A 27,652-nucleotide genomic window follows, 5' to 3' on the forward strand; every position below is an offset into this window, starting at 1 on the left:
TGTCGTGGAATGTAACTAATGCTACAAAAACGTGAATTGTTTTAAGTTTTAAATAACAGAGTGTAATTTAACTGTGTCATCATGAAAATTCAGACTAGGATCGATATTTGGCAAGATTGAAAAGACATAGTCCCAAAATAATGTTAATTGTTCATGAAGTTGATATAATTACTAAGATATAAAAAAGTTTTTCGTTAAAGCGGAGAACATTTTACGATATGTTCTTTCGTAACAGTTCTTAACAAACTCACAACTGGTAGTGACCACGGACTAATTAGAGCTAAAATATATATTAATACAAGTTTCAATACATAAAAGAAAATATAAGGTAACAAATTATATATACACACACCGGCAAAATTAAAGGAACACCTTAAAAGTAGGACATGTTTGATGTCTCGAATTTCCTTAACCAGTTGTCCGATTTGAGTGATTTTTGAAGATATTCTTCTTTAGGCGCGATTCGATTGAGGGTAAAATTGTACATAAATCTGCGCGCCTGCGCACACAGACAGTATGTAGTTCCTTGCTAATCTTTCAAGATAGGTGTTTATGTATCTGTATCCGTGCAAATAAGTCATTAAAAGAATATATTAGTGTTTTTAGTAAATGTATTATTTATTATAATTCTTGTGTTTTTGGATTTGTGTTTCTCTGTAGTAAAATAATAAAATATTTACACTATTTGTCGCCGTGTTGTGTAATTATATCCGAAACTTACATGTCAATTAGAAGGACCTCGCTGGTGTAGTTGCTAGGGCGTTAGCTCCGAGATTGGAATGACGCGGGTTCGAATCCTGGGCGATTCATATTTTTTTTTATTTTTGGTTGTTTTAATAAAAAATTTTTGAAAGTGGTAGATAAGAAAGTTAGTTTAATTTTTAAATAAAATACAAATAACCTGTTAAGTATATTTACTTCGTTGAAATTACCTATATAATAGAAGAATATCTTCTTACGTGCGTACACAGTACACACACATTCTTTTTTTAGTGAAAGCTTCATTATTTAAGAATATCGGTGTAATAATATTGTTGCTAGACAGGTGTGCCGGATGGAAAAATCATACTGTGTTTTTTCCTTAAAGTTCGGAACACCCTGTGGAATATTCTAGCATATATAAAATATTGAAATTAAAACTTAATTGTAGTCTTACGCTTTCTTAACATTTTATTTTTTGGTTCATTTGCTGATGTTGGATAATAAAAAAGTTAGGTACGTTAACAACTGTTATTCAATGTTCTTCATCAATAGAGGTGTTTCTAACTAAGTGCAACAAACTTTAAGGGATAATTCTACATGAAAAATAATGATCGTTTGCTTTATAAACATATATATCCGCAAATGTTTCGTGTCCGAGATACGGGATGTTGAATTTTTTCTTACAAACTGACGATTTATTTATTGCTCTAAAAGCGGTTGAGAGATGCAATTAAAATTTGGTAGGTTTTAAGAGGTAGTTATTGCGCTTTTTTGACATAAAATTAAGAATTTTATATTCACCATTGACGTGCATATGGGTATAAACATTTTAGATATATTCCGTATGCACGCCAATGGTGAATATAAAATTCTTAATTGTATGCCAAAAAATTCGCAATAACTACCTCTTAAAACTTACCAAATTTCATTTGCATATCTCCGGTTTTAGAGCATTAAATAAATCGTCAGTTTGTAAAAAAAAAATCAACATCTCGTATCTCGGAAACGAAGCATTTGCGGACATATGTTTATAAAGCAAATGTTCATTATTTTTTATGCCGAATTACTCCTTAAAGTTTGTCGCACTTATTTAGAAACACCCTGTATTTATGAAGAACGTGGCTAGTTGTTAAAGTACTTAACTTTTTTATTATCCAACATAAGAAAATGAATTAAAAAAGAAAATGTTAAGAAAGCCTAATACTACAATTGAGTTTTAATTTTAATATTTTATATATGCTAGAATATTCCACCGAGTGTTCCGAACTTTAAGGGAAAAACACAGTATATTGTTACACCCGGTATAAAATGACATTTACCTGTCTAGCAACAATATTATTACATCGATATTCTTAAATAATAAGGCTACAACATACTAAAAAAATAACTCAAATCGGACAACTGGTTTAGGAAATTCGAGACATCTAACATGTCCCATTTTTAAAGTGTTCCGTTAATTTGGCCGGTGTGTGTATACTCGACATGGCGAAATTAAGAGAACATCAAAAGGAGTATAAGAATAGAAACAGAAAAAACACACTCGAAAAACTAAATACCGCCTTAACAAATATCATATTGCAAGTTTGTAAAAAAAGTAGTACGAAAAGATAAACTTTAGGAAAACCACATTACAGTATACTGTCATTCTTACTGTCATACTTGACATTCATTTAGTTTCAAGGTGAACTGTAATCAAACAAACAGAAATCGTTAAAAAATCGTAAAATACTTCCCCGCATTCAAATATTATCCATAAACCGTCATAACGTTTCTATTAAAATATTTAAATAATATCTAAGACCATTTACCTCTCCTAAAATTTCTGAATTCCACTGACGAAATTTTATAACACTTTGAAAATCGTTTAAAACATTAGGAAATAACACACCCTGTGCTCTTAGGTGCAGAATTAATATCTATCATTTCTTTATTTTCTATCTTATCTATATTGCCTGAGCTGCTGTCATCTAAAACGTCATTCTGAAGATGACTTTCCACCTTTTCTTTTATCGTTGTTTGTAAATTGCCGCCATCTTGATTCGAACTGGATTTGCGGGACCGCACCGGTTTTGGCGTTGTTACATTATTAGAAGCTACACCCTGTTGTTGGACTTGTTGGACTTTTACTTCCAAAATTCTTGTAAGGACGGAAATTTGATTATGTATTGCCAACATGAATGCAGAGTATCCCAAGCTAAAAAAACATTTTTTACTCAATACTGAACTAAAATCTCAGTGGTTTTGCTGAACTTACAATTACGTAAAAACTTCTGATATATGATATATAACTTATTATCACATCTAAATTATCCAAAAGATTTAAAACTTGTTCCAAAATGTTTTCGGCCCTATCGGACCATCATCAGTGAAAACATCTTAAAAGTAGTTGAAACTAGCCATATATCAAATTTTATTAGCAAGATTAAGTAAGGATCTGTAATATAAAAGGCAACTTATTCCAGAGCTCATCGAACAACAAAAAGTACAAAATGTAGGATCGGAGAATATACCACATACGCCGCCGCCTACGAAAAGTATAACTCCGAAAAATGCCGTTAAGAGTAGAACTTTCAATGAACGCCGCGAAAAATATTATTTTCAATTAAATGATTGTGAAAATTATAATCCCTAATAAAGCGAAAAAATTTATTTTTTGAGGAAAAAAATTTATTTTTTGAGGAGTATCAGCAAAAAACATCATTTCTGTTTGTGGGTCCACGAAAATTATAATTACTAAAAAGTTCTCAGAAATAATTGATTTCGTCGGCAGAAACAGAAAGGAAAATAATTGTTTTCGTCGGCATCTATTATGAACTAAATCTTTTCGATATAAATATTTTGGGAGTTATAATCTTCGCGGACACGCATATAAAAAAGAATTGTATCGCCAACACTTATCAAAGAGTTATTATTTTCACTGGAAGTGTATTCGGAATCACATTAATCATAGGTGCCAGCGATATATCACTGGAGGAAATTCAACATGCCCTAAAAAATATGAAGAATAATAGAGCTCCGGAAGAAGATGGTGTAGTCAATACAATTAAACTAGGAGGTCCACTTTTGATATCACGAATCCAAACATTTTTTAATCTATGTCTACATAATGAAAACATTCCAAATAAATGGAATAATTAGTTTACAACCCTCCTTCATAAAAACGGAGATGAATTAGATCTTGAAAACTCATTACCTTACTATACAAACTCCTTACTTGAGTACTAGCAAACAGATTGGAAGCCAAAAACTCGATTTCTATCAGTCAGAAGAACAGGCAGGCTTTCGAGAAGACTATGGAACTTAGGCCATCTGCAGTGTCTTAAAACTCTAATCGAAATGTCTATCGTATACAATAAGCCAGTTGTTCTTACTTCTGTTGATTTCCACAAAGCATTTGACAGTGGAAACAATCCTAAAAGTACTGTCAGAATGCAGGGGTGCGGCATAGAGATATTTTGTAGCCAAAACTATTCATAAACTAAATTCGCTCTACCGAGATTCACTTTGACACATTCGGAATAGGAAACTTAATCTTTCATTAAAAAAAGAAGAATTATTAGAAATAGTGGGAGTGTCTACTAATCTCATAAAATTTTGTGGAGTTTATTTCTACAAAATATTTTTATTTTGTACAATAAATAATTTTCTCATTTGTTATCAATACATTATAATGGTGTAAATAAATAATTATTGATTGGCGTAAGGTTTATGTTATTTTTATGTCTGTCTACTATTAATAATATTGGCTATGAGCAGGAAGTTGGTTGTGTAGTAATTTCCAATCACTTCTGACAACTGAACTTCCCAAAAAAGAAATTATTAACGTCAGTGTCAAAGTGAATCTCGATAGAGCGAATTCAGTATATCAGTCATCGAATACGCATTTAAATGAGTAGAGTGGGAATCAAATGGTATTAGCATCGATGGAAAGATATTCCATTATCTCCGATATGCCGATTACGTTTTTTTTATAATAGACTAGCTGACCCGGCACTTCGTACTGCCTCAATAGATAAAAACAAACTTTTGTATACAATAAACTTAAGATAAACAAAAGGAATTCGTAATTAATAAACAAAAAATGCTCGATGTGAATGAGGTTTTATTATTATTTTTATTTATTACACATGATGTTTGAAGTAATAAAGTTTAGTTAGAAGTAACAAAATAAAGTTTGTAGTGCAACAGTTACAATCTTAAATTTGTTTATCTTATAATGAATATAACAGCTTTATTTTATCTACATTCAAAACAACCCTGTATTTATAATTCGGTTCGGGGTTGTCCAACTATATAGGTGTTAATTAATCAAAATAAAATAAAATTAAATATCATTAAATAAAATGAAATAAAATTAAATAAAAGTAAATAGATTCTAATAAAAATAAATAAAATTTAATAAAATGAAATAAAATAAAAAACATAAATGGAATTAAAAAATGAAATAAAATAAAATAAACGAAAATAAATAAAATACTTAAATTAAATAAAATTAAACAAAATTAATTAAAATTAAACAAAATTAATTAAAATTAAATAAAATATTATAATTTGCTGCTTGTTCTTTTCGCGTGCTCAGAACTTTTCTCCTGCTTGCCGTTCGTCTGAAAAGTTCGGTTTAGAGATATTTTTTAAAAATTTCGAAAAATTAAAAAATTCATATTTTGCCAATTTAAGTCCAAAAGTTAAACAGTTGCACTTTTCTTCGGTGAAATTTGTTGCTCGTTCTTCTGTCCTCAGAATATTTCTACGGCTTAAGATATTGAATTTCGGACACCGATTGCGCTAGAGAAAAAATTTTAGTACGGTTCTGCTCGGAATTGCTCGGAGCAATGAGTCTACCTACTTAATTTCGTATTTTTCACATCATTATTGTGAGAGTTATGGGGTCATGGGTAACCCCCTTATGACCTACGGGTATGAAATATAGATAACAACCTACTCCCAGTCCGGTCGAATACACCTGCCAAATTTCATAAAAATCGGTAAAGTCGTTTCGGAGGAGTATGGCAACAAACACTGTAAAAAGAGCATTTTATACATATAGATGCAAAATTTATGGTGGCTCCTAAAATGACTATAAAACCGTATAAACCTTCCCTGAACTTCCACAAATAATTCAACATCAAAATTAGCCAAATCTGCCCAGCCATTCTCGAGTATTAGCGAGAATAACGAACAGCAATTGATTTTTATATATAAGATGTAAAAATTTAGATGGCTATTAAATTATAACGGTTGAAGATAGAAAAGTGAAAATTTAGGGTTTTATTTACCTTTCCCTTCCACATCACACAAAATTAAGAAAAGACAGTTTGACCAAAAAAATATATTAGGCGGGCAGCCCCCGTTCTGACGTACGGATATGAAAAATAAATAACAACCTATTCTCAGTCTGGTCGAATATACGTGGAAAATTTCATAACAATCTATTTAGTCGTTCTCGAGTTATGTGTTGGTACCTAACTAACACGACTTTCTTTTGTTTATATAGATGTAAAATATTTAAATGGCTATTAAAAAATTACGGTTAGTGATGTAAAAATGAAAAATTAGGGTTGTATATATCTTTATGTTCCACATCATATCAAATTAAAAAAAAAGAGTTTGTCCGAAGAAATAGAAAAAAATATCAGGAGGGCAACCCCCCTTATGACCTACGGGTATGAAATATAGATAACCACCTACTCCCAGTCCGGTCGAATATACCTGCCAAATTTCATAAAAATCGGTAAAGTCGTTTCGGAGGAGTATGGCAACAAACATTGTAAAAAGAGCATTTTATTCATATAGATGTAAAATTTTTGGTGGCTACTAAAATGATTATATATATAAAACCGTATAAACCTTCCCTGAACTTCCACAAATAATTCAACATCAAAATTAGCCAAATCGGTCCAGCCATTCTCGAGTTTTAGCGAGAATAACGAACAGCAATTGATTTTTATATTTAAGTCCTATGACTTAGGAGAAGCCAGAGTTATGCTACAAGCAGAGCAAGTAACACAGAGAGTCAGTTTAAATTTAAACTATGGAAAAACAAAAATTATGACCTCTGTAATCAGCTAATAGAAATCGAGAAATCACCCATAGAACTTGCTGAAACATATGTGAATTTGGGTCACGAAATAAGATTAACCCGAGATAACCAAACATGTGAATTATTCAGAAGAATAAGTTTGGGTTGGGCTGCATTAGGAAAAATAAGAGTATAATAATAGCTCTCACAAAAACATCAGCAGAAAAATTAAGGACACAAATGGAGAGATCACTGCTTGGAATAAGCTTAAGAAAGAAAATAAAAACGAGGAAGTTTGTAGACGAACCGAAGTGGAAGAGATTATAGAACATATTACAAGGCAAACATGGAGACGGGCGCGACATGTTGCAAGAATGAAGACGACAGGTGACCGATGACCTCAAAAGAACTGTGACCAATTGGATAGCAGAGGCGCAGAACAGAAGAAGATGAAAATATCTGGAGGAGGCCTATGTTCAACAATGGACAAATCAAGGCTAATGATGATGGTGAATGTAAGGGTTAATAAACGATGATATGTGGCTAGTGTCAACTACTTTTAAAATGTTTTCACTGATGATGATCCGATAGGATCGAAAACGTTTTAAAAAAAGTTTAATAACTTTTACAAAACGTTTTGCAGCTGTAACGTAACCTTTTGGATAAGTTGTAAGTTTTTTTAATTTAATGTCCAAATAATAGTAGTTTTTGTACACAATATAAATCGTTATTGCTATTGCTAATAATACAAAATTTAAAAAAATCTTACCATTCACTATTAGTCCAATAATTGATGATGAGAAGACCTTGTCGTAACCTTGACACAGTTTCGACTGTCTGATCATGAGATTTCGCGGCATTTATAATACGTAATACAGCCATAGCATCTCTCAACAGAATTGAAAAAACTAAAGACCATTCTAAACAATTTGCTTCCATAAATAATTGCAAAAGATACCTGAAAAGGAAATAGATTTGTTTGTTATTCCGTTTAGTGTAAGCAGAAAACAATTATTCCCTAATACAATAATCACGTCATTCGTGCAATTAGTAAGTTTAGATTGGAGAGACATCGCAAGTGCATTTTTATCGCACGCTAATAGCGGAATACGCTACTTTGACATGTACGCAAGCGCAGAGTGAATGTTACGCTAATACCGGATAACATGTCCCGCTATTTAATGCAATTTTCATTTCGTGATCATCACTTTAGGCCGCACCTACATCGGATCCGTTTTTCTCCGATCAGATCAGATTCGATCCGATAAGCGGCACCTACATTGGATCCGTATTTCTCCGATCAGATCAGATCCGATATAGGCCGATTCTCCGACGAGGGTGCCTACATTGGTTTCGTTAATTTCCGACCACCGACAATGAGTTCCAATGAATATGTGTTGGCTGTTGTTGGAAAACAACGTTTTTAAAAGACGTAGAAAAAACGTAGATGGATGCATAAATTTAATAAAGACAGATCTTCAGGAGAATTTAATATAAACAAAAATCTACGTAACTATCCTGATAAATTTAAGATCCTATTTCTTCCTCACAAGAATGTAAAATAATTCACGAGAAAAGAAAAAATACATTGATTTATTACAAACTAGCCTTGTGTTGGCATGTATTAAAAATATTCTCATATAAAAAGATATAGTAACACATAATAGGTAGTATAATAATTATACTTCCGGTTTTATCACAAATTGAGCAGTAATAAACTTCGGTTCTCTTTGTAAGGGTTTATCCAAAATTATTTTGGCAATTTCAAAGACACGTAGTACCCGTTAGAATTTTATAACCAAAGTGAAATTGACCATCCCAATAAAACTATTTACCTAGAGGGACAGAATAGGAAACAATAATTGTTTCCTATTCTGTGCTAGAGGTATTAAATTTTATACCTATAAATAAAGAGATTTTGTAAACCTTATATTCAAGACAACATTATAAAATATCTATCTTTGTAGAGACACATATTACAAAATTAAATATTAAGATTTGGAAGCTATTTATTGTCGATTTATTTCATGAAATAGTTAAAACAAAAAATTAAATTACTTATAAATATGCAAAAACCGGAATGAAACCAAATACTTCTCTATGAAAATAGGAAAAGCTACTCCCGACGTCGGTCGATATCGGATCTGATCTGATCGGATCGGAGAAAAACGGATCCAATGTAGGCACCGCCATTTAATACTATTGGTTTATTTTTTAATCCGACGTCGGATCTGATCTGATCTGATCGGAGAAAAACGGATCCAATGTAGGTACGGCCTTAGTTGATGTTTAGTCTATAACTCTAGAATATCTTAAGACGCAATATATGGTACTATTTCCGTAACATTTTAAAATTGAGAAACAAAAGATAAACAGGTTTCCAATTAATATTATTACTTAAATAATCAAAACAAACCTTAATTGTACTTCAGATCTTTGGGATCCTTTGTTATCAGAGTTAGATAACTGTTCTAATATCTTAGTGGACGGAACCTCCCAGTTATCGATACCAGGTAAGCCTAAATCTCTTTCATCTCCCCACATAGAGCTTACAGTGCTCATGAGAGATTCATCTATCGCAGAACTGAGTACAGTGGACTTCAAGTTAAAACTTGTGCCAAAACTGTCGGACATTTTTTTCTCAGAATGTTCAATAGATTCGTTTTTATTTCTATCTACATGCGTACTACACATACTTTGTTCGTCTATGTCTGTTTCGGCCATCTGACTAGTTTGATCAAGAGTATTAACAGGCGTCACCAAACCTGTATACGGTAGGCCTTGAAGTGACATATAACCACTGTCCCCAATCCGACTAGAAGTGGCAGGATAATTGAAAACTTCTCCTTTCAACGATCGTAACTGATCTTCCATGTTCGACATGGGGCTTTCCAGAGGTGATTGAGGAGCTGGAAAAAATAATGCATGTGAGACATTTATGTAAATATGCAATATTATACGAAATCATAAAGAGTATTTACAAAATTGTGATAGAATTTCAAATGAATGTGTCTTAAGAATTCATTCTAAAACGAAATCAAGAGACGTCCTATATTTCAGTTCATTCAGAGAGCGTCATAAAGGCCCTTACTAGTTTCACTTTCATTAGAGATCGACTCGATGTGTCGTCGCTGGTTGTTTTGTTGGGTTGTAGTTCTTTTAGTTTGGGTTTGTCCTGTTTTAGGTGATCTCAACACCTCTTCCGAACGTGATTATTCATTAGAGATCTTCAGAGGTGTATACAGGGTGTTTGGTAATGAATGGGCCATAGCTTAACCTTAGATTCCTGAGCTTAAAATAGGTCGATTTAAGCTAACTTACCTTAGTACAAAAGTTGATAATAACCGAAATACAGAGTGTCAAAGTTAAACTTTTATTTTATTTATTTTTGAATATTTCCTGACAGGCACGGGCCAACAACACGAAATTTGGTAAGTGGGGCTGGTATTGTACAATCTACTAAATTATGTTAAGCAAACGTTTCTGGCTACTACCAGAGGCGTACGACGGGAGAACGTGAATGGTTGACCCTTCCCAAATTCTACGCCACTGGCGGAATTGCTATTTTAGTGCAATTTTTTGATTCTAAAGTACTTTCTATGTAAAAAACATACTCTTCATTCGTAACGATAAAGCCATTCGTTTTCGAGATATTTGAAGCTAAAAACGAAGGAGCATAATACATTAATCAAAATAAGTGTGCCTTTTCATTTTTAACTTCAAATATCTCGAAAACTAATGACTTTATCGTTACGAATGAAGAGTATATTATTTGCATAGAAAGTATTGGAGAATCTAAAAATTATGCTAAAATAGCAGTTTCATCAGTGGCGTAGAATTTGGGAAGGGTCAACCATTCACTTTCCCCTGTCGTACGCCTCTGGCAGTAGCCAGAAACGATTATTTAACATAATTTAGTAGGGTGTACAGTGCCTACACTTTCTACCAAGTATCACACGGATATGTCAAATTATTTTAAAGTATTCTTTTTTTTTAATAATTTATTCTTTATTTAAAACTTTAAGAACTATGTGTGCCCGGTACTATAAAACTATTTGACATATCCTTATGGTACTTGGCAGAAAGTGTAGATACTGTACACAGTGTACACCCTACTAAATTATGTTAAATAATCGTTTCTGGCTACTACCAGAGGCGTACGACAGGGGAAAGTGAATGGTTGACCCTTCACAAATTCTACGCCACTGATGAAACTGCTATTTTAGCATAATTTTTAGATTCTCCAATACTTTCTATGCAAATAATATACTCTTCATTCGTAACGATAAAGTCATTAGTTTTCGAGATATTTGAAGTTAAAAATGAAAAGGCACACTTATTTTGATTAATGTATTATGCTCCTTCGTTATTAGCTTCAAATATCTCGAAAACTAATTGCTTTATCGTTACGGATGAAGAGTATGTTATTTACAGAGAAAGTATTGGTAAATCCAAAAATTACACTAAAATAGCAATTCCGCCAGTGGCGTAGAATTTGGGAAGGGACAACCATTCACGTTCCCTCGTCGTACGCCTCTGGTAGTAGCCAGAAACGTTTGTTTAACATAATTTAGTAGATTATACAATACCAGCACCGCTTACCAAATTTCGTGTTGTTGTCGCATGCGTGTCAGGAAATATTCAAAAATAAATAAAATAAAAGTGTAACTTTGACATGCTGTATTTCGGTTATTATAGTCGATTCGCTAAACTCAGACACAACTGGCTAGTGATTTTAGTCGGTAATTTTTTTGTTTTTGTCAAAAATGCTAATTGTCAAAATTGTCAAAATTACTAATTATTTAGTAATTATTAACTATTTAAAAATTATTTTTTTTGCCAATTTTACAAAATTGGCAAAATTACTTACTAAAATCACTAGCCAGTTGTGTCTGAGTTTAGCGAACCGACTATACCAACTTTTGTACTAAGGTAAGTTAGCTTAAATCGACCTATTTTAATCTCAGGAATCTGAGGTTAAGCTATGGCCCATTCTTTACCAAACACCCTGTATATGACTATCTCTGAACGAACTGAAACAGATCAAGCCTCCTCAAACCGAATCACAACAAAATAACTCGATATGGATGCCGTAGTGACACCCGTTTAAAACAATTTGAAGTTTTATTTCCGGAGAAATAAAACCTCTAATGAGACCGAGTTTCTGGTTACGCCTTCGTGGTTTTTATTACTTGCAAACCAAGCGAATGCTGAATAAAAGAAGACACGGGGAGGTCTAAAATTTGTACCTCACTACCTGCCTATTTAGCGTGGCAAAATTCAAACGAAATCTTGGTCACGATACTCAGTCAGGAGTAAAACTAATACAAAAGAATTCGCTGTAAAACGAAATCAAGAGACGTCCTACATTTCAGTTCGTTGAGAGAGCGCCATAAACTTACTAATTTCAAAGGAAAGAAAAAGTTTTCAACCTAATAGAAACATTAATAATATTGAAAAATATTGGTCCATTTCTCTGGTAACACCTCCATGGCTTCTAAAAATTGCAAGCCAGATGGATGCTGCAGTGAAGACAAGAGGGCGCGGAGCTGCGCGTTGCTCCAACGTCGCTGCGCATCGTACCTTCGTACCTTCCCGTGCCTTCAGAACTGACGTGATTAAGAGGTTCTGGCTTAACCTCTACCATTTCCTCGTGTATTTCTCTGGCAGCCATCTTGGAAGCTGCTAAACTGACCATTTTTTCGAGATCGGCGCTTACCTCTTCTTCCATAAGTCGGTCCAACACGGGTCCCTTGCCGAAACCGAACAAAAATCTGTCTCTTAGGCATACTTTTAACTCGCTGCCGAATTCACAGCCTACCGCTAATCCTCTTAAGCGTGCAGCCCACTCACTCGCCGATTCGGTCACGTCTTTTATGGCACTGTAAAATTTAAATCGCGCTGCAAACGGACTCTGCTGTGGTTTGAAATACCCGTCCAATGTAGCAAGAAGCTGATTATACGTTTTTTCTTCTGGTTTTTCAGGACTTACCAGATCGAAAATAAGCTGATATGCGCCCTCGTCTAAAGCGTTTAATAAAATAGCTCTCATCTTCTCTGCTTCCGTATTGACTTTGATACCGTTTGCTGCGAAATAGTTTCCTAGCCGCGCTTTGAAAATTGACCAGTCTGAACTCTTCAAACAGAACTCGCGTAATTGACCACATATCGATTCCGCCATTTTTACACTTTTTTCACTATTTTTTACACGTTTTTCACTACGTATTTTTTACACGTTTGGCCGTAAGTAAGAGTTTATCCTCGTCGCCAATGTAATGTATCAGCGCTAGCTATTCAGCTGACACGTGCTCGAGACGTTACAACTTTAAATAAAAGCCGGACATGAACGGACTATTTTTATTGTACAGTTGAAGTAACATACAAGAGGTCGAATACAGGTTACAATTGTCTTATATACTGTTACAGAGTAGTGGGATGGTCACTGCTGTCAACAATGGGCAGTGACACCGCGCGAAATACAAATAACTTAAAACCTAGTATATCACAATATGCAATTATTATACAGTGTGTCTGCGTAACTTGGAACCATATGGGAAACTTTATTAATATCAATTTTACGAAAAAAGTTATTCTTTATAAAATGCTCTGCATTGTCTAAAACCTAAGAAGCAATCATCAGATATAACATTCTATCAATGGTATACGAGGTATGTCAAAAAATATGAATTTCGCTCAAGAGTAAAGTGCCTTTATATTTCACAATATCGAAAATTGTCATTGAAAAAAGTTGTTTGTAATTCAAAATTATGTTATAATCTGCATTTGCACTCTTCTAATTGAAAAAACTTTTTTTGAAAATTTTCCTCAAATCACGGACACCCAACATCATTTTTATTTATGATAGCTCCGTTATTATTAATTTTACGAAAAAAAGTTATTCTTTATAAAAAATTTTGCATAGTCTCGTAACCAAAATAAAATTATAAGATATTAAATTTTGTCAATTTTTTACGAGGTATGTCAAAAAATATGAATTTCGCTGAAGAGTAAAGTCCCCTTATTTTTCACAATATTGAAATTTGTTATTATAAAAAGTTGTTCAGAATTAAAAACTATGTTTCAATATGCAATGGCGTCCTTCTATTTGAAATATTGTGAACTATAAAGGTATTTTACTTTTGAGCGAAATTCACATTTTTGACATACCTCGTATATAATTGAAAAACAATTGATATCTTATGATTGCATCTTAGTTTTTTGACTATTCAGACATTTTTATAAAGAATAACTTTTTTCGCAAAATTAATAATAACGGAGTTATCTTAAATAAAAATGATGTTGGGTATCCGTAATTTGAGGAAAATTTTCAATTTTTTTTTTTCAATTAGAAGAGTGTAAATGCATATTATAACATAATTTTTAATTACAAACAACTTTTCTTAATAACAATTTTCGATATTGTGCAATATAAATGCACTTTACTCTTGAGCGAAATTCATATTTTTGGACATACCTCGTATATTATTGATAAAATCTGATACCTGATGATTGCATCTTAGGTTTTAGACTATGCAGAGCACTTTATGAAGAATAACTTTTTTTTCGTAAAATTGATATTAAAAAAGTTTCCCATATGGTTCCAAGTTACGCAGACACCCTGTATAAAGGTAAATTTAATTACTTGTATTTTGCTTGCAGTACTGCATTTTAATAACTAATTTTATTTACTACATACAATAGGGCTTTTCATCGATTGTCATTTGTTTCGAGCTTCTGTCAAATGTTGTATAATCTGTGTATAATATTAATATACACGGATTATACGACATATGACAGAAGCTCGAAACAAATGACTGTGAATGAAAAGCCCTATTATTTACGTTTTAATAACATAACCTGAATCTTATTTTTTCTTCTTATTATTTTTTGGGTCTATGGCTTTGACAATTATCCAGTAACCAGGACTAATATAATTGGCCAATATAATTAAAAGTGCGAAAAATGTTGTTGAGCGTAGAAACCAGGTGTCGCTTTGCCGAACTTGCACGGTCCCAATAGGAGTAATACTAAATATAAAATAAAAATGTATACCATTTTTATTCAGTTGCAATGCGAAGGCAAAACTGTCTTATTTTTCACTTAGATCAGGGAGCGCAATCCAGCACTCTGAATCGACGATTTTCGACTCTTTTTGGAGTCATCATCGGAGAGACGTAGGCTTGCTGCTCTCTGCTTGAAGTGACAAAACCACGAAAGCTTATCCCCACATTGTAACTGAATAAAAATGGTATACATTTTTATTTTATGTTAGTATTACTCCTATAGAGTAACTAGGTCCATTTTCCGTTGGAACTTTACCAAGCTGTAGACGGGGTTGTGAATTGCAACTTTTTAGAATTCCCTCTTGTCTTCACTGCAGCATCCATCTGGCTTGCAATTTTTAGAAGCCATGGAGGTGTTACCAGGGAAATGGACCAATAAGTTTTCAATTAAAAATCTTTTAGTAGTATTTTTAATATTTTTCATTATTATTAATGTTGCTATTAGGATTGAAAACTTTACCTTTCAATTGCCAGATGACGCTAGTCACCTAATCCATACACGTCAGTTGCAATGTGGGGATAAACTTTCATGGTTTGGTCACTTCGAGCAGAGAGCAGCAGGCCTACGCTTCTCCGATGATGACTCCAATGAGAGTCGAAAATCGTCGATTAAGAGTGCTGGTTTGCGCTCCCTGTTCTAAGTGAAAAATAAGACAGTTTTGCCTTCGCATTGCAACTGAATAAAAATGGTATACATTTTTATTTTACTAATTTCACTCTCATTAGAGATCTTCAGAGGGTGTATATATGACTATCTCTGAACGAACTGAAACAAATCAAGCCTCCTAGTACCGGATCATAACATATAACACGAAGAGGCAAATCCAAGCTTATGAGGAGCTTTTTCATATTGTTAAAATGCTGCTCTAGCTCGTTCTATTCTCGCCTTAATTTGTGTGGCCTGTTTCCATTTTGCATATACGTTGGTGCCAAGGTATACATAAGATTCTACATTGTCAACTAGCATGTTGTCTATCCGTAACTGTCGAGCAGGTTGGTGTTTTTTGCTTATTAGCATTCATTTTGTCTTCTTGAAGTTGAGGCTCAGGCCGTATTCCTCAATCTCCTTTAGTTTTCGGTATACTCTGTAGCATTTTGATTAAAGAACACTTGCAGATGTTATACTTACTTGAAATACTGATTTTCTTCGCAATCGGAAGATTAGAACTAGGATAAGGCCAACTAAAGTCTTCGTGAACTTGTTTTAACGTCTTTACAAAATCATCCACTCTCGCGGCTCTATCCCGTTCCTTAACTAACCAGGAAACCAAATGAAAATCAAGGTATGCTGCAAAATAGCCCAAATCTGTTAGACGACGGGCAGATAGAAGTCGTCTGGCGTGTTTTTGCAAAATTACATCAATGAAAAATTCTTCTGAGGTACTGGTTTTTGAAGTTCTAAAACAAGATGAAAAAAAGTAAAATTTTATCAATTACTGCATTTATTCTACTATTTTTTAGATAAAATGTTTTATTCGTCTGTAATTCCAGCAACAATAACAATAGCTGTGAGATTTTTCTGTATTTTTAACGAATATTGGTCTATTATTAGACTATCAATAGTTAGAAACAAAACAGGAGTAATACTTGGTGATCAGGACGAGGTACTAGAAAGATGGGCTGATAATTTTGACGGTGGACTAAATATAAGAAGTGAGATGAGGTTGCAAGAAGCAGAAATACAGCTCGAAGGCATAGACGACGAAAGAGAGAAAGATAACATCCCAACAGAAGAAGAAGTTATCAACGCAATGCAAAAATTGAAAGAAAACAAAGCTCCTGTATCAGATAGCATACCTTCTGAACTTTTAAAACATGGCCCAAAAATCTTACCTGTAGTATAAGTAGGCCAGTAGAACTCATTTGGAAGCAGGTGAAACTATGAGAAGACTGGAACGTAGATATAATTGTCCCTGTTCACAAGAAAGGAGACCAAACAGTTTATGATAACTACAGAGGCATTTCTCTGCTAAACGTTACCTACAAAATATTCTCCAACATTCTTTACGATCGGTTGTCGGGATATTGTGAAAGCATAATAGGCAAATATTAGTGTGGGTTTCGCAAAGAAAAATCTACTATCCATCAAATATTCCTTCTAAGACAAGCTTTGGAAAAAACATGAGTATGGAATTGAAAATCACCATTTGCTTGTGCATTTTAGATGTGCCTCTATGACAGGGTAGACAGTAACACATTCTACAAAGCCATGGTAGAATTTAATATTCCGATACACTTAGTGAGGTTGGGTAAAGCAATCCTCTCAACAGTCGAGTGTAAGGTTAGAGTGCAAAACGGAATATCAAGAATTTTTCAGACACAACAGGATTTCGGTAGGGAGGTAGCCTATCGTTTTCTCTTTATTTTAAACATTGCCCTAGAGAATGCTATTAGAGAATCTGGAATAACAACAAGAGGGAACATTATTTATAGGAGTGTACAAATACTAGCGTATGCATACGACATTGGAAGCAGCAGCAAAAAGAAAGGGGGTACGCGTTAACACTACTAAAACCAAGTATATGAAGGTCACAAATCATAATCAAGTAGCAAAATCCGAAGATCTAACGGTTGGAACATATACTTTTGAAGGAGTAAGAGAGTTCATATATCCAGGTTCACAAATCAACCAAAGTAATACAGTAACTGCAGAAATTAACAGACGTATATATCTAGCAAATAGAGCTTACTATGGATTATAGAAACTTTTAACATAGTCACAAAAAGAACAAAAATATTGATATACAGAAATTTAATCAAGCCCTTCCTCACTTACGCGTTGGAAACGTGGGCGAATACAAAAAAGAATGTGTGTGTACTTTGTACACACGTAAGAAGTTATACTTCTATTATATGATTTCTTAAAAATAAATAGACTTTAAACAGTTTGTTTTAATTTTTTTAAACACCAAACTAATTTTGTGCTTACCGCTTTCAAAAAAATAAAAAAAAAGTATAGGATTGCTCCGGACTCGAACTCAAGACCTCTCGATCTCTGGCCGAATGCTATACCAAATACGCTACGAGGACTGTGTCTGTATCGGTTCGGACGTACCTAATGACACTTCACGGTAACAAACAGACAAGTATAATAAATATACAATAAAATGTTTTAATAATACTCATCTCACTCCTGAGGAAGACAAATCCAAAGACACAAAAATTATAATAAATATATTTACTAAAAACACTAATATATTCTTTTCACACCTTTTCTTGCACTGATATATTTATACATAACTTGAAAGATTCAGCAACTAAACGCCATACTGTCTGTATAATTTAAGGGAAACACCAAATAGCGGTAAAGGTATTTATTGATGGAACCGACACTAGGGTAAAGTTTTACCCCGGGAGAACTTTGAACACTGACTGTTACGCGCTTAGATGAGGACTGATCAAGACTGAATTTAAAGGCACATCTGGCCTGGTTGACGTGATTCTTGAGAATGATTCTAAATGTGTGTCCGGCTCGAAGGACCATATATAATTTAAGGGAAACACCAAATAGCGGTAAAGGTATTTATTGATGGAACCGACACTAGGGTAAAGTTTTACCCCAGGCGAACTTTGAACACTGACTGTTACGCGCTTAGATGAGGACTGATCAAGACTGAATTTAAAGGCACATCTGGCCTGGTTGACGTGATTCTTGAGAATGATTCTAAATGTGTATTCTTTATCAGCGGTGGCACTTAGTATTGGGGTCAAGCCACGCGTTGAGTATATTTACAAATATTGAGAACAAAGAAATATATTTGATCATCAAATTAAATAATGCAATTGCCCGAATTATTGTTTACAATTTACAATTCGTGAACTAAATTAGAAACCCGTACATGTATTATACCATAACAAATTGGCTCATGTCATATACGGGGTGATAAAAATATACTGTTCAATATCTGATATGAATAATGAATGTTTGATATTGGACACTGTCTGTGTGCGCATGCGCGCAGTATTATGAAATTTTACTCTCAATCGCGCCTAAAGAAGTATAACTTCAAAAAGTGATGAAGAACGTTTAGGCTGTTTTGAACGTAAAATCCTCAGACATATTTATAAAGGCGTACAGGAAAACGGATTATGATGAAGACGCTATAATTTTGAGCTTTACCGCCTATATAGTGAGCCTAGTATTGGTAGATCAATCAAAATAAACAGGCTGCGGTGGCTGGGCCACTTAAAGAGAATGAATGACATGGAGCCGTCGAAACACATTTATAACCAAAGACCGGATGGAGCGAGGAAAAGAGGCACGTCCAGAGCACAATTTAAGGACCAGGTGGAAGTCGACTTTCGGGTATTAAAAGTACGAAATTGGAAAACCAAGGCGAAGCATAGGAAGGAATGGAACCTGATTCTGGAACAGGCCAAGATCCATCATGCGTTGTAGAGCCAATTATGATGATTGGCCTATTATATTATGTTACTCAGCGAATATATCATCTTCCAACTCACCATTTTGCTAGTTCTGGCACAGTTTGAAGTAAATCATATTTTTTTGCTAAGAAAATAATTTTCGTTTGTTCTATAAAATTGTTATAGTTATCGGAATAGATTACATACTTACTTTTCGTTTTTAGAATATCCTACTGAGGTAGTCACTGATTTTTTCCTAGCATCAAGATCTGCCGTAGTACCAGTGTTTCCTGACGTACTGTTCGATCTCTCTACTAGTTTTGGTGAAATAGTAGTACTGTAGCTTCTAACCCTTGGTCCTTGGACGTTGCCCAAAATAAGTGACAGATCTTCAGCGTTAGGACTAACAGATGTTGTAGTTGGAGGCATTCCTAGCTTTGGGGGTAAAATAAAAGACGTTCGAGGAGATTCTGATTCGACATCGTTGGGATCTAAAAGAAAAATAGTCTTAGTTTTTAGTGTTCCAAATATAAATCCAAATCACACTCATTTTCAAAAACAAACATACAATATACGTGTAGTATTATGTTACAGACAGCACATTCAGAGGTGTCACTTTAAGAAACCAGGTCTCACTTCCGTACATCAAGATGAGTCATAGGTACCATTTCAAGACTAGGGTTTAAAGCAGTGTTTTTCAATCTTTTTGATTTTGCGACCCCTTTACAGGTTGAAATATTCTGGCAACTCCCTGGTGTCATAGAAAGCCAAAAAAATAATTTAATTAAAAACTACATACGTTAGGTAATAATTTTGTCCTATTTTGGTACATTTACCTTTTATTCACGCGGGCCAAAACTTAAACAACAGCCAAAATTTTGGTTTGCAGTTTGACGAATCTATTACAGGTGTTTCCGACTGTGCACAGTTTGTAGTATTTGTGCGCTTTGAATCAGATGACAATGATATTATCATGGAAGAAATCTTATTTTGCAAAGTACTTCCTGCAAACATTACTGGCCCGTGTTTGTCCATATATTTTTAGAAAGCACTTGCAACTACAATATTGATTGGGAAAATTCACGGACTCATTGCAAAATAAAATCGATAATGCCAAACATATCCTGGACACACTGTTTTCTTCATCGACAGGCTCTAAGGTAGTACCTTCTGATATAAATAAAGTGCTGAAGGAGGTAATAAAAATTGTAAATTCTATCAAAGGTAAAGCTTTGCAAAACCGGCTATCCAGAATCGTTTGAGAAAATATGGACTCGCTTCATCAAAATGTTCTTTATCACACAGAGGTCAATTGGTTATCCAAAAGAAAGGTATTGACAAGAGTTCTAGAACTGAGAGCTGAATTATTAATGTTCTTACAAGATGCAAAATCTAAATATGCTTACGGTTTTGCTGACCCTATTGGCTCTTGAAATTAGCATTTTGGCAGATCTTTTTAACCACCTTAACAATTTGAGCAAGAACCTTCAAGGAAGAGAAGATAATATTTTAATAGCTAAAGATAAAGTAAAAGCAAAAGCATTTCACGCAAAACATCGTTTGTGTCCAACCTCCCTGCAAAACAAAATGTTCGAGTCTTTTCCATGTGTTCAGAAGATTGATGAAGATCATGCAACAGACCAAAGTTTTGCATTATCGGCTCACATTCCTTACATTATACAGACCTTGCATAATTTACAAGAGCAACTCTTGACATACTTTCCAGAGTTGCACTCTGAAGCTAACAATAGGCGTAGATGGAAAGAATGTCTTCTAGATTTAGCCTACTGATGGTATGCTTCAGATGGAATTTTATTCGCAAAGTGTCGACTATTTTGGATGAAAAGAAAACACCAATATCCAGAGCTGGCAAGGATTATTAGTGCAATTTCCCACTTCATACTTGTGTGAACTGACATTTTCTTCAATGGTAGACATTAAAACTAAAAAGAGATATAGACTGCAATTAGAAAATGATTTTATTAGTAACCTTTCAAAAATAGTGCCACAATTTGATAAACTTTTGAAAAACAAACAAGCACATCCTTCCCACTAAAATTGTGTTTTAAGAACCTCAACTTTTTCTTTCAGTCGGCTACCCCCGAGTAAGGCTTTATATTGAAAAACCCACATATTGAAAAACACTGGTTTAAAGGAAGGAAGGTTTAAAGGAGATATTTATCAAATTTAATGAATGTGTTTCTAGAAATTGCTACTCTGATTTTCACTTCCAAATCAGAGTCTCACTTGCTGATTATCCAAATTTCCATTCTCCGAATCTTCAGACAATTTTACCTACAATAGAAAAAGACTGTTTGACTTGTACACACTTCTATATAAATCTAAACGGGAACTGGTGTATGTTTTCAAAAGACTGATAGTGTGTAAATAAATTTATTAAATCAGCTAAGTACTTTCAGCATATTAATGCCATCATCAGAGCTATCCTATAAAAAGACTAAGTTAAAAAATCTTATTCATAAAAAATTATAAAGTGAAACTTACGTCTTATAGGTGTAAAAACCTCAAAAGAAGAGAAAACTTCGAACAAACACATTCTATAGTTTAAAATAAACCCAGGGATATAACCACTGGTTAGGGTAAAAACCCTTAAATGTTTAAAAATCACATTTAATGTGTTTTTATAAAATTGCTACCATTCTTACAAACAGCTGTTACTGACAATATTCAAAAACGACAGGCTGCTGACGGAAACAATAGTTCCTAGCGACATCTGTGTTATTAAAATTATTTAAAATTTTTGAGAAATTAGCAGGGAATTAAAAAGAAATCCTCAAAATTGTGTTAACACCCAGGTTCAATTAAATTGTAAATTTGATCCAATCTTTAAGAAGTTTCTTTAATACTGTTATATTCAGCATGCCCAACAATTGCTCTAGTTTTTAGAACATTACTTTATAACATATTTGAATTTTCTTTCATTGATTACAATAAGTAAATATTTTCGATTTGCCTTTTAATAATAATATTGTTTTCAAACAGTTTTGGAACTCTGAGCTTGTCCAACGGTGCTTCTCCTTGGTTTTCATCTATCTCACTTCTATATTTGGTCAGAACTGACTGGTTGTTTGGTTTTTTAATAATTAATAATACTTTGATAATTTGATTATTTTCACATTTAACTTTACTTTAAACTTAACAATTGTCATTTAAATTTAACTTCAGTTTTTCATATTAACTTTAACTTCATACCAATTAGTAACCTACATATGACAACTTAGTCATTTTCAAAAATTTTAAATAATTTTAATAACACAGATGTCGCTAGGAACTATTGTTTCCGTCAGCAGCCTGTCGTTTTTGAATATTGTCAGTAACAGCTGTTTGTAAGAATGGTAGCCATTTTATAAAAACACATTAAATGTGATTTTTAAACATTTAAGGGTTTTTACCCTAACCAGTGGTTATATCCCTGGGTTTATTTTAAACTATAGAATGTGTTTGTTCGAAATTTTCTCTTCTTTTGAGGTTTTTACACCTATAAGACGTAAGTTTCACTTTATAATTTTTTATGAATAAGATTTTTCAACTTAGTCTTTTTATAGGATAGCTCTGATGATGGCATTAATATGCTGAAAGTACTTAGCTGATTTAATAAATTTATTTACACACTATCAGTCTTTTGAAAACATACACCAGTTCCCGTTTAGATTTAATTTTACCTACGTTATCCTTCTTCTTAACGTGCCCTATCAAGTCCCCTTGACGTTGGCGATTAACATGGCGAAACTGTCTCTGTCTCGAGCTATTCTAAATAGGTGTTCTGCTTTCTTTATTCCTGTCCACTCCCGGATATTCTTCAACCAAGAGGCCTGCTTTCTGCGTCCTTCGATTTTACCCATCATAATAAGTTGAAGAATATTATACCCGTCTCCCCTTACTACGTGTCCAAAATAGGCCATCTTTCTATATTTGATATTATCAAGCAGCTCGCGGGTAGCATTTACTCTCTTAAGGACTGCCACATTTGTCAGCATAGCCGCCCATGGTATTTTCAGTATACGTATGTGCAGCCACATTTCAAAGGCCTCCAAACGGTTAATGGTGGATATTTTTAATGTCCATGCTTCGACACCATACAATAGGACTGACCAAATGTAGCATTTAATCATGCGCTTTCGAAGTTGAAGTTGCAAGGTATCATTACAGAAGAATGACCTCATTTTTAAAAATGTCGTGCGGGCTATCTCGATTCTACATTTTATCTCTTTATCTGGATCTAGTTGTTCAGTAATATGGCAACCAAGATATTTAAAACTGGGTACTCTTTGAATTATATGACCATCAACATATAACCGTGAATCTTGATAGGCCAAACGGCTAAATACCGTGTATTTTGTTTTTGAACAGTTTATATTTAGGCCAAACTCTCTTCCCACTGTGTCAATGGCATTTAAAAGGTGTTGTAATCCATTTATATCATCACTTAAAATAACTGTATCGTTTGCATATCTGATTGTATTTATCAGAATTCCATTAACTTTCACACCCCATTCCAAATTATGCAGCGCTTCCTTAAATATTCTATCTGAATGTAAATTGAATAACAGTGGGGACAGTATACAACCCTGTCTGACACCTCTTTGTATTTTGCATATTTCTGTTGATTTTCGATTTATGCAAGCTGTCGCTGTTTGACGCCAGTATAATTTTTGTATGATTCGTACATCTTGACTATCAACTCCTTTATCCTTTAATATTTTAATTAATTTGTGATGTAGTACTCGATCAAAGGCCTTCTCATAGTCAATAAATGCAGCAAAGACATCTTTCCTTTGATCTCGGCATTTCTGCAATAACACATTTAGTGCAAAGAGTGCGTCCCGGGTTCCCAGCCCATTTCTGAAGCCAAATTGTGTTTCATCCTGGTCTTCTTCACATTTATCTCTGATTCTACTGTGAATGATACGTAGAAAGATTTTCAAAGTGTGGCTCATAAGGCTTATCATTCTATAATCGCTACAGTTTTTTGGACGTTGTTTTTTTGGTAGGGTTATGAATTCGGACTTTAACCAATCTTCAGGGATATCACCAGTCGAATAAACATCATTGAAAAGTTTGACTAGTATTCGTTACTACTAGTAACGTTATCCATGGGCCGTATATAGCATCTTCTAAAAATGCTCTTTCCATCTCTCTACTTAATCACCTGTTTTTGTAATTCCCTTGTCTTGGATCTTACAATGTTCGAACTGTTAGGCCCATTTTTTGTTAGGCGTCTAGTAATTTGGTATAGCTTTATAGTTCTGTCGTGTTGTGCTGCCGTTTCTGATTATTTTGCCTGCTCTGGTGACCATAAATAGAAGACAATTCAAAATGTGTCTCTGTAGGAAAAGAAGCCCTAAAACTTGTTTAAAGAAAACCTTAGTCAGGAAAAAGAAAAGTTTAGTGACATTTGTGTTAATGAAGGGAGTTGTGCTACAATACGGCATCTTTATTTTTAAAACACTTTGTTTTAGTTATACGTACTTCCAAAAAGTGTATTTAGAAGAGAAACTCCAAATGTGCTGAGTATATAAGGTAGGATCCTTTTAAACTATTTTGACACGAAATTTCAATATCAAGATGATAATTAAACGTAAAATTTGATATACAATTTGAAACACTTACCTATTGCTCTGAGAAAACGAACTAAATCTTTAGCAAGCTTCCATTTAGATTTATCCAATGCGGTATTTAACAATAATGTAGCGTATTGTCTAGATACTGAAGATGTTTCTAAATTCTAAACAAAAAGTAAACATTATTTTAACCCTTGAAAAAGGTGGATTAAAGGAAAGTTTAAGAACAATTAAATTTTGAAATTATGTTATTATACTTGTAGTAATTATACTCATTCCATATTTTTGCACAATATTTTTTGAAATAGTCGCATTATAATAAAAGAGCATGTTGCCAATAGACAATGATGGCAGAAAATTGTTTAAACAAATTGTAAAATATATTTTTTTTTGTCCGAAACAAGCTTTTTAGGTTAAAGGTCGCGGCAGATTAATTATCATGCACGGATCGTTTCCGACATGTAGCGTTTAGTTTCCGAAAAATATCGATGTTGATGGTTTTAAATATGAACAACAAGCGCGGCTCCTCCTTAGGGTCAATTGGTCAATGACCCCCCTAAAATAATCTCATAAAAATACCAATTTTATTAAAAATATCTTTTATCTAAAACTTCACTCTGAAATATAAAATTCTCTCTCAGCAGTCTGCATTGGCAAAACAAATATAATAGATATAATAACGTCGCGCCTCGCGCTATACACAAGCCCGTGGCTGGGCCGTATTTTAAATTGTCTATATACAGTTCTTATGGCTTATGGACAAATGCATGTAAAATAGAAAAGAGACGGCAGATAGCAATTTCGTGGGCGAGAGTGGGAGTGACCTTTCCGTCGTATACCTCTAGTAGAGTCGACGGCCTCACGTTTAGTTAGTTACCGTCTGCTGACCGCACTTCACGGCAGGTCTATATCGATCGCGGCGTATTTGCGTAATTTATTTTGTTTTGTTGGATTTTTTTGTGATTGTAACAAAAACAAGATGAGTGTTGTTGACGAAATAATTGCCTTAAAATCTGCTGGAACACTAAATTATGAACGGCGGCTTGAGAAAAAAGAAAGTGGTCGACCAAAACCAAACATGAATTTAAAACAAACAACAAAGGATAGGGGTAAGGACATTCAAAGATATTTTAAAGAATCAATGTACAATTTGTGTGATTGGATTTGTGGCTGCAGTGTGAGAAATGCATTTTTTTGCTATCCGTGTTTACTGTTTTCGAATGACGCTGTATGGGCGAAAAATGGAGTAACTGACATTAAGCATTTAAAAGTGAAAATTACAAAACATGCCTCTTCAACTACTCATATAAATTCATCAATGAGTTACGCAAGTTTAGGACGTGTTAACATAAGACAGCAACTTGATAGTGTATATCGTAAATCTGTGCATGACTTTAATGAATTGGTATCTAAAAATAGGTATATTTTAAACAAACTAATCGACTGTGTAAAATTTTGTGGAGTTTTCGAAATTGCATTGCGCGGTCATGACGAAAGTGACAGCTCCAATAATCGTGGAATTTTTCTGGGCCTTATCGATTTTGTTTCTGAACTGGATTTAATGTTTAAAGAACACATTGAAAAAAGTACAGTATTTAAAGGAACATCGAAAACAATTCAGAACGATATTTTAGAATCAATGTTAGCCATTGTGCATACTCATATCATGAAGGAGATTGGCCAGACAAATTTTGTGGCCATTCAAGTAGATGAGACCACAGACAGCTCCAATAAAACGCAGATGATTATCATATTGCGATATGTATTAACTGGTATTGTACATGAAAGATTTTGGAAATTTGTTAACCCCCTAGGTACTACAGCACAACATTTAACTAATGTAATATTGGAAGAACTTCAATTATTAAAAATTAATGAAGCACCTGAAAAATTGATTGCCCAAAGTTACGATGGTGCATCAGTCATGAGCGGTAAACTGGGAGGAGTACAAACAAAAATTAAAGAAATATACCCAAATGCACACTTCATTCACTGCTATGCCCATCAATTTAATCTTATCCTCCAAAAAGCGGCGAGTCAACACAAACCGATAAAAATATTTTTTGCAAATTTACACGGATTTTCGTCCTTTTTCGGCCGATCTCCAAAACGTACGATGGTTCTGGATAGAGTGGTTAAAGTAAGGCTACCTAAAGCTGCGCCTACTCGATGGGCTTTCAATACAAAATGTGTTGAAATTGTATACACTTATAAAGATGATTTAAAATCTTGCTTAGAGGAAATTATTGATGAGGAGCAAGATGGTAACAATATAAATCAAGCAACTGGTTTAAAAAGACATTTGGAAGATGAGCATTTTTTATTTTGGTTAAATTTTTTCCATAAAATAATGCCCCATGTTGATATATTGTTTAAACAATTGCAAATGCGAGACATTGATGTTATATCTGTCAAAAATTGTATCCTGTCTTTTAACAACAATATCCAAATAATTAGAAATACTATTTTGGAATCAGAAGTACCAAGCACATCAACAGCAAAAAAAAGAAAAACTACTGCAGAGGATCCAAAGCGACGAACTGCACTTGAAATTTGTGATATTATTATATCTGAAATAAATCACAGGTTTAGTTTCAATGATCATCTCATGATTTCACAGTTATTCTACATAGAGAAATTTGAAGCATACACTACCAACTTTCCGCAAAATATTTTAAAAATGGTGACGGCTAATTATCCCACAGTGAATATTTCCAAACTAAAATCGGAACTTGAAGTCTTATATTGTCGTGAGGATTTTCGCAATAGTGCTGGTGCAGTAGCCATACTTCAGCTTTTTATTAACATGAATTTGTCTGAAACATTTTCTGAAGCAGTGAAGTTATTAAATATTTTGTGCACACTCCCTATGACAACCGTGGAAAGTGAGAGATGTTTTTCTACTTTAAAAAGAGTAAAAA

At 33.7% G+C, this 27,652-nt stretch overlaps 1 protein-coding gene across 1 annotated transcript in view; it reads right to left on the reverse strand.

Annotated features, from left to right (window-relative positions):
* LOC126880388 (guanine nucleotide exchange factor subunit Rich) overlaps window positions 1-27,652 on the reverse strand; it is a 109,419-nt gene that overhangs the window by 17,436 nt on the left and 64,331 nt on the right. Inside the window, exons 13-18 of the mRNA XM_050644223.1 lie at window positions 24,781-24,895; window positions 19,361-19,640; window positions 15,914-16,182; window positions 9,138-9,630; window positions 7,491-7,679; window positions 2,511-2,896 (exon numbers count right to left, since the gene is read on the reverse strand). Of these exons, the coding sequence (XP_050500180.1) occupies window positions 2,575-2,896; window positions 7,491-7,679; window positions 9,138-9,630; window positions 15,914-16,182; window positions 19,361-19,640; window positions 24,781-24,895 (1,668 nt within the window). The 3' untranslated portion in view covers window positions 2,511-2,574. The remainder of the gene's footprint in view (window positions 1-2,510; window positions 2,897-7,490; window positions 7,680-9,137; window positions 9,631-15,913; window positions 16,183-19,360; window positions 19,641-24,780; window positions 24,896-27,652) is intronic.

This window comes from Diabrotica virgifera, chromosome 2 (genome assembly GCF_917563875.1).
Source record: "Diabrotica virgifera virgifera chromosome 2, PGI_DIABVI_V3a".
NCBI lineage: Eukaryota > Metazoa > Arthropoda > Insecta > Coleoptera > Chrysomelidae > Diabrotica > Diabrotica virgifera.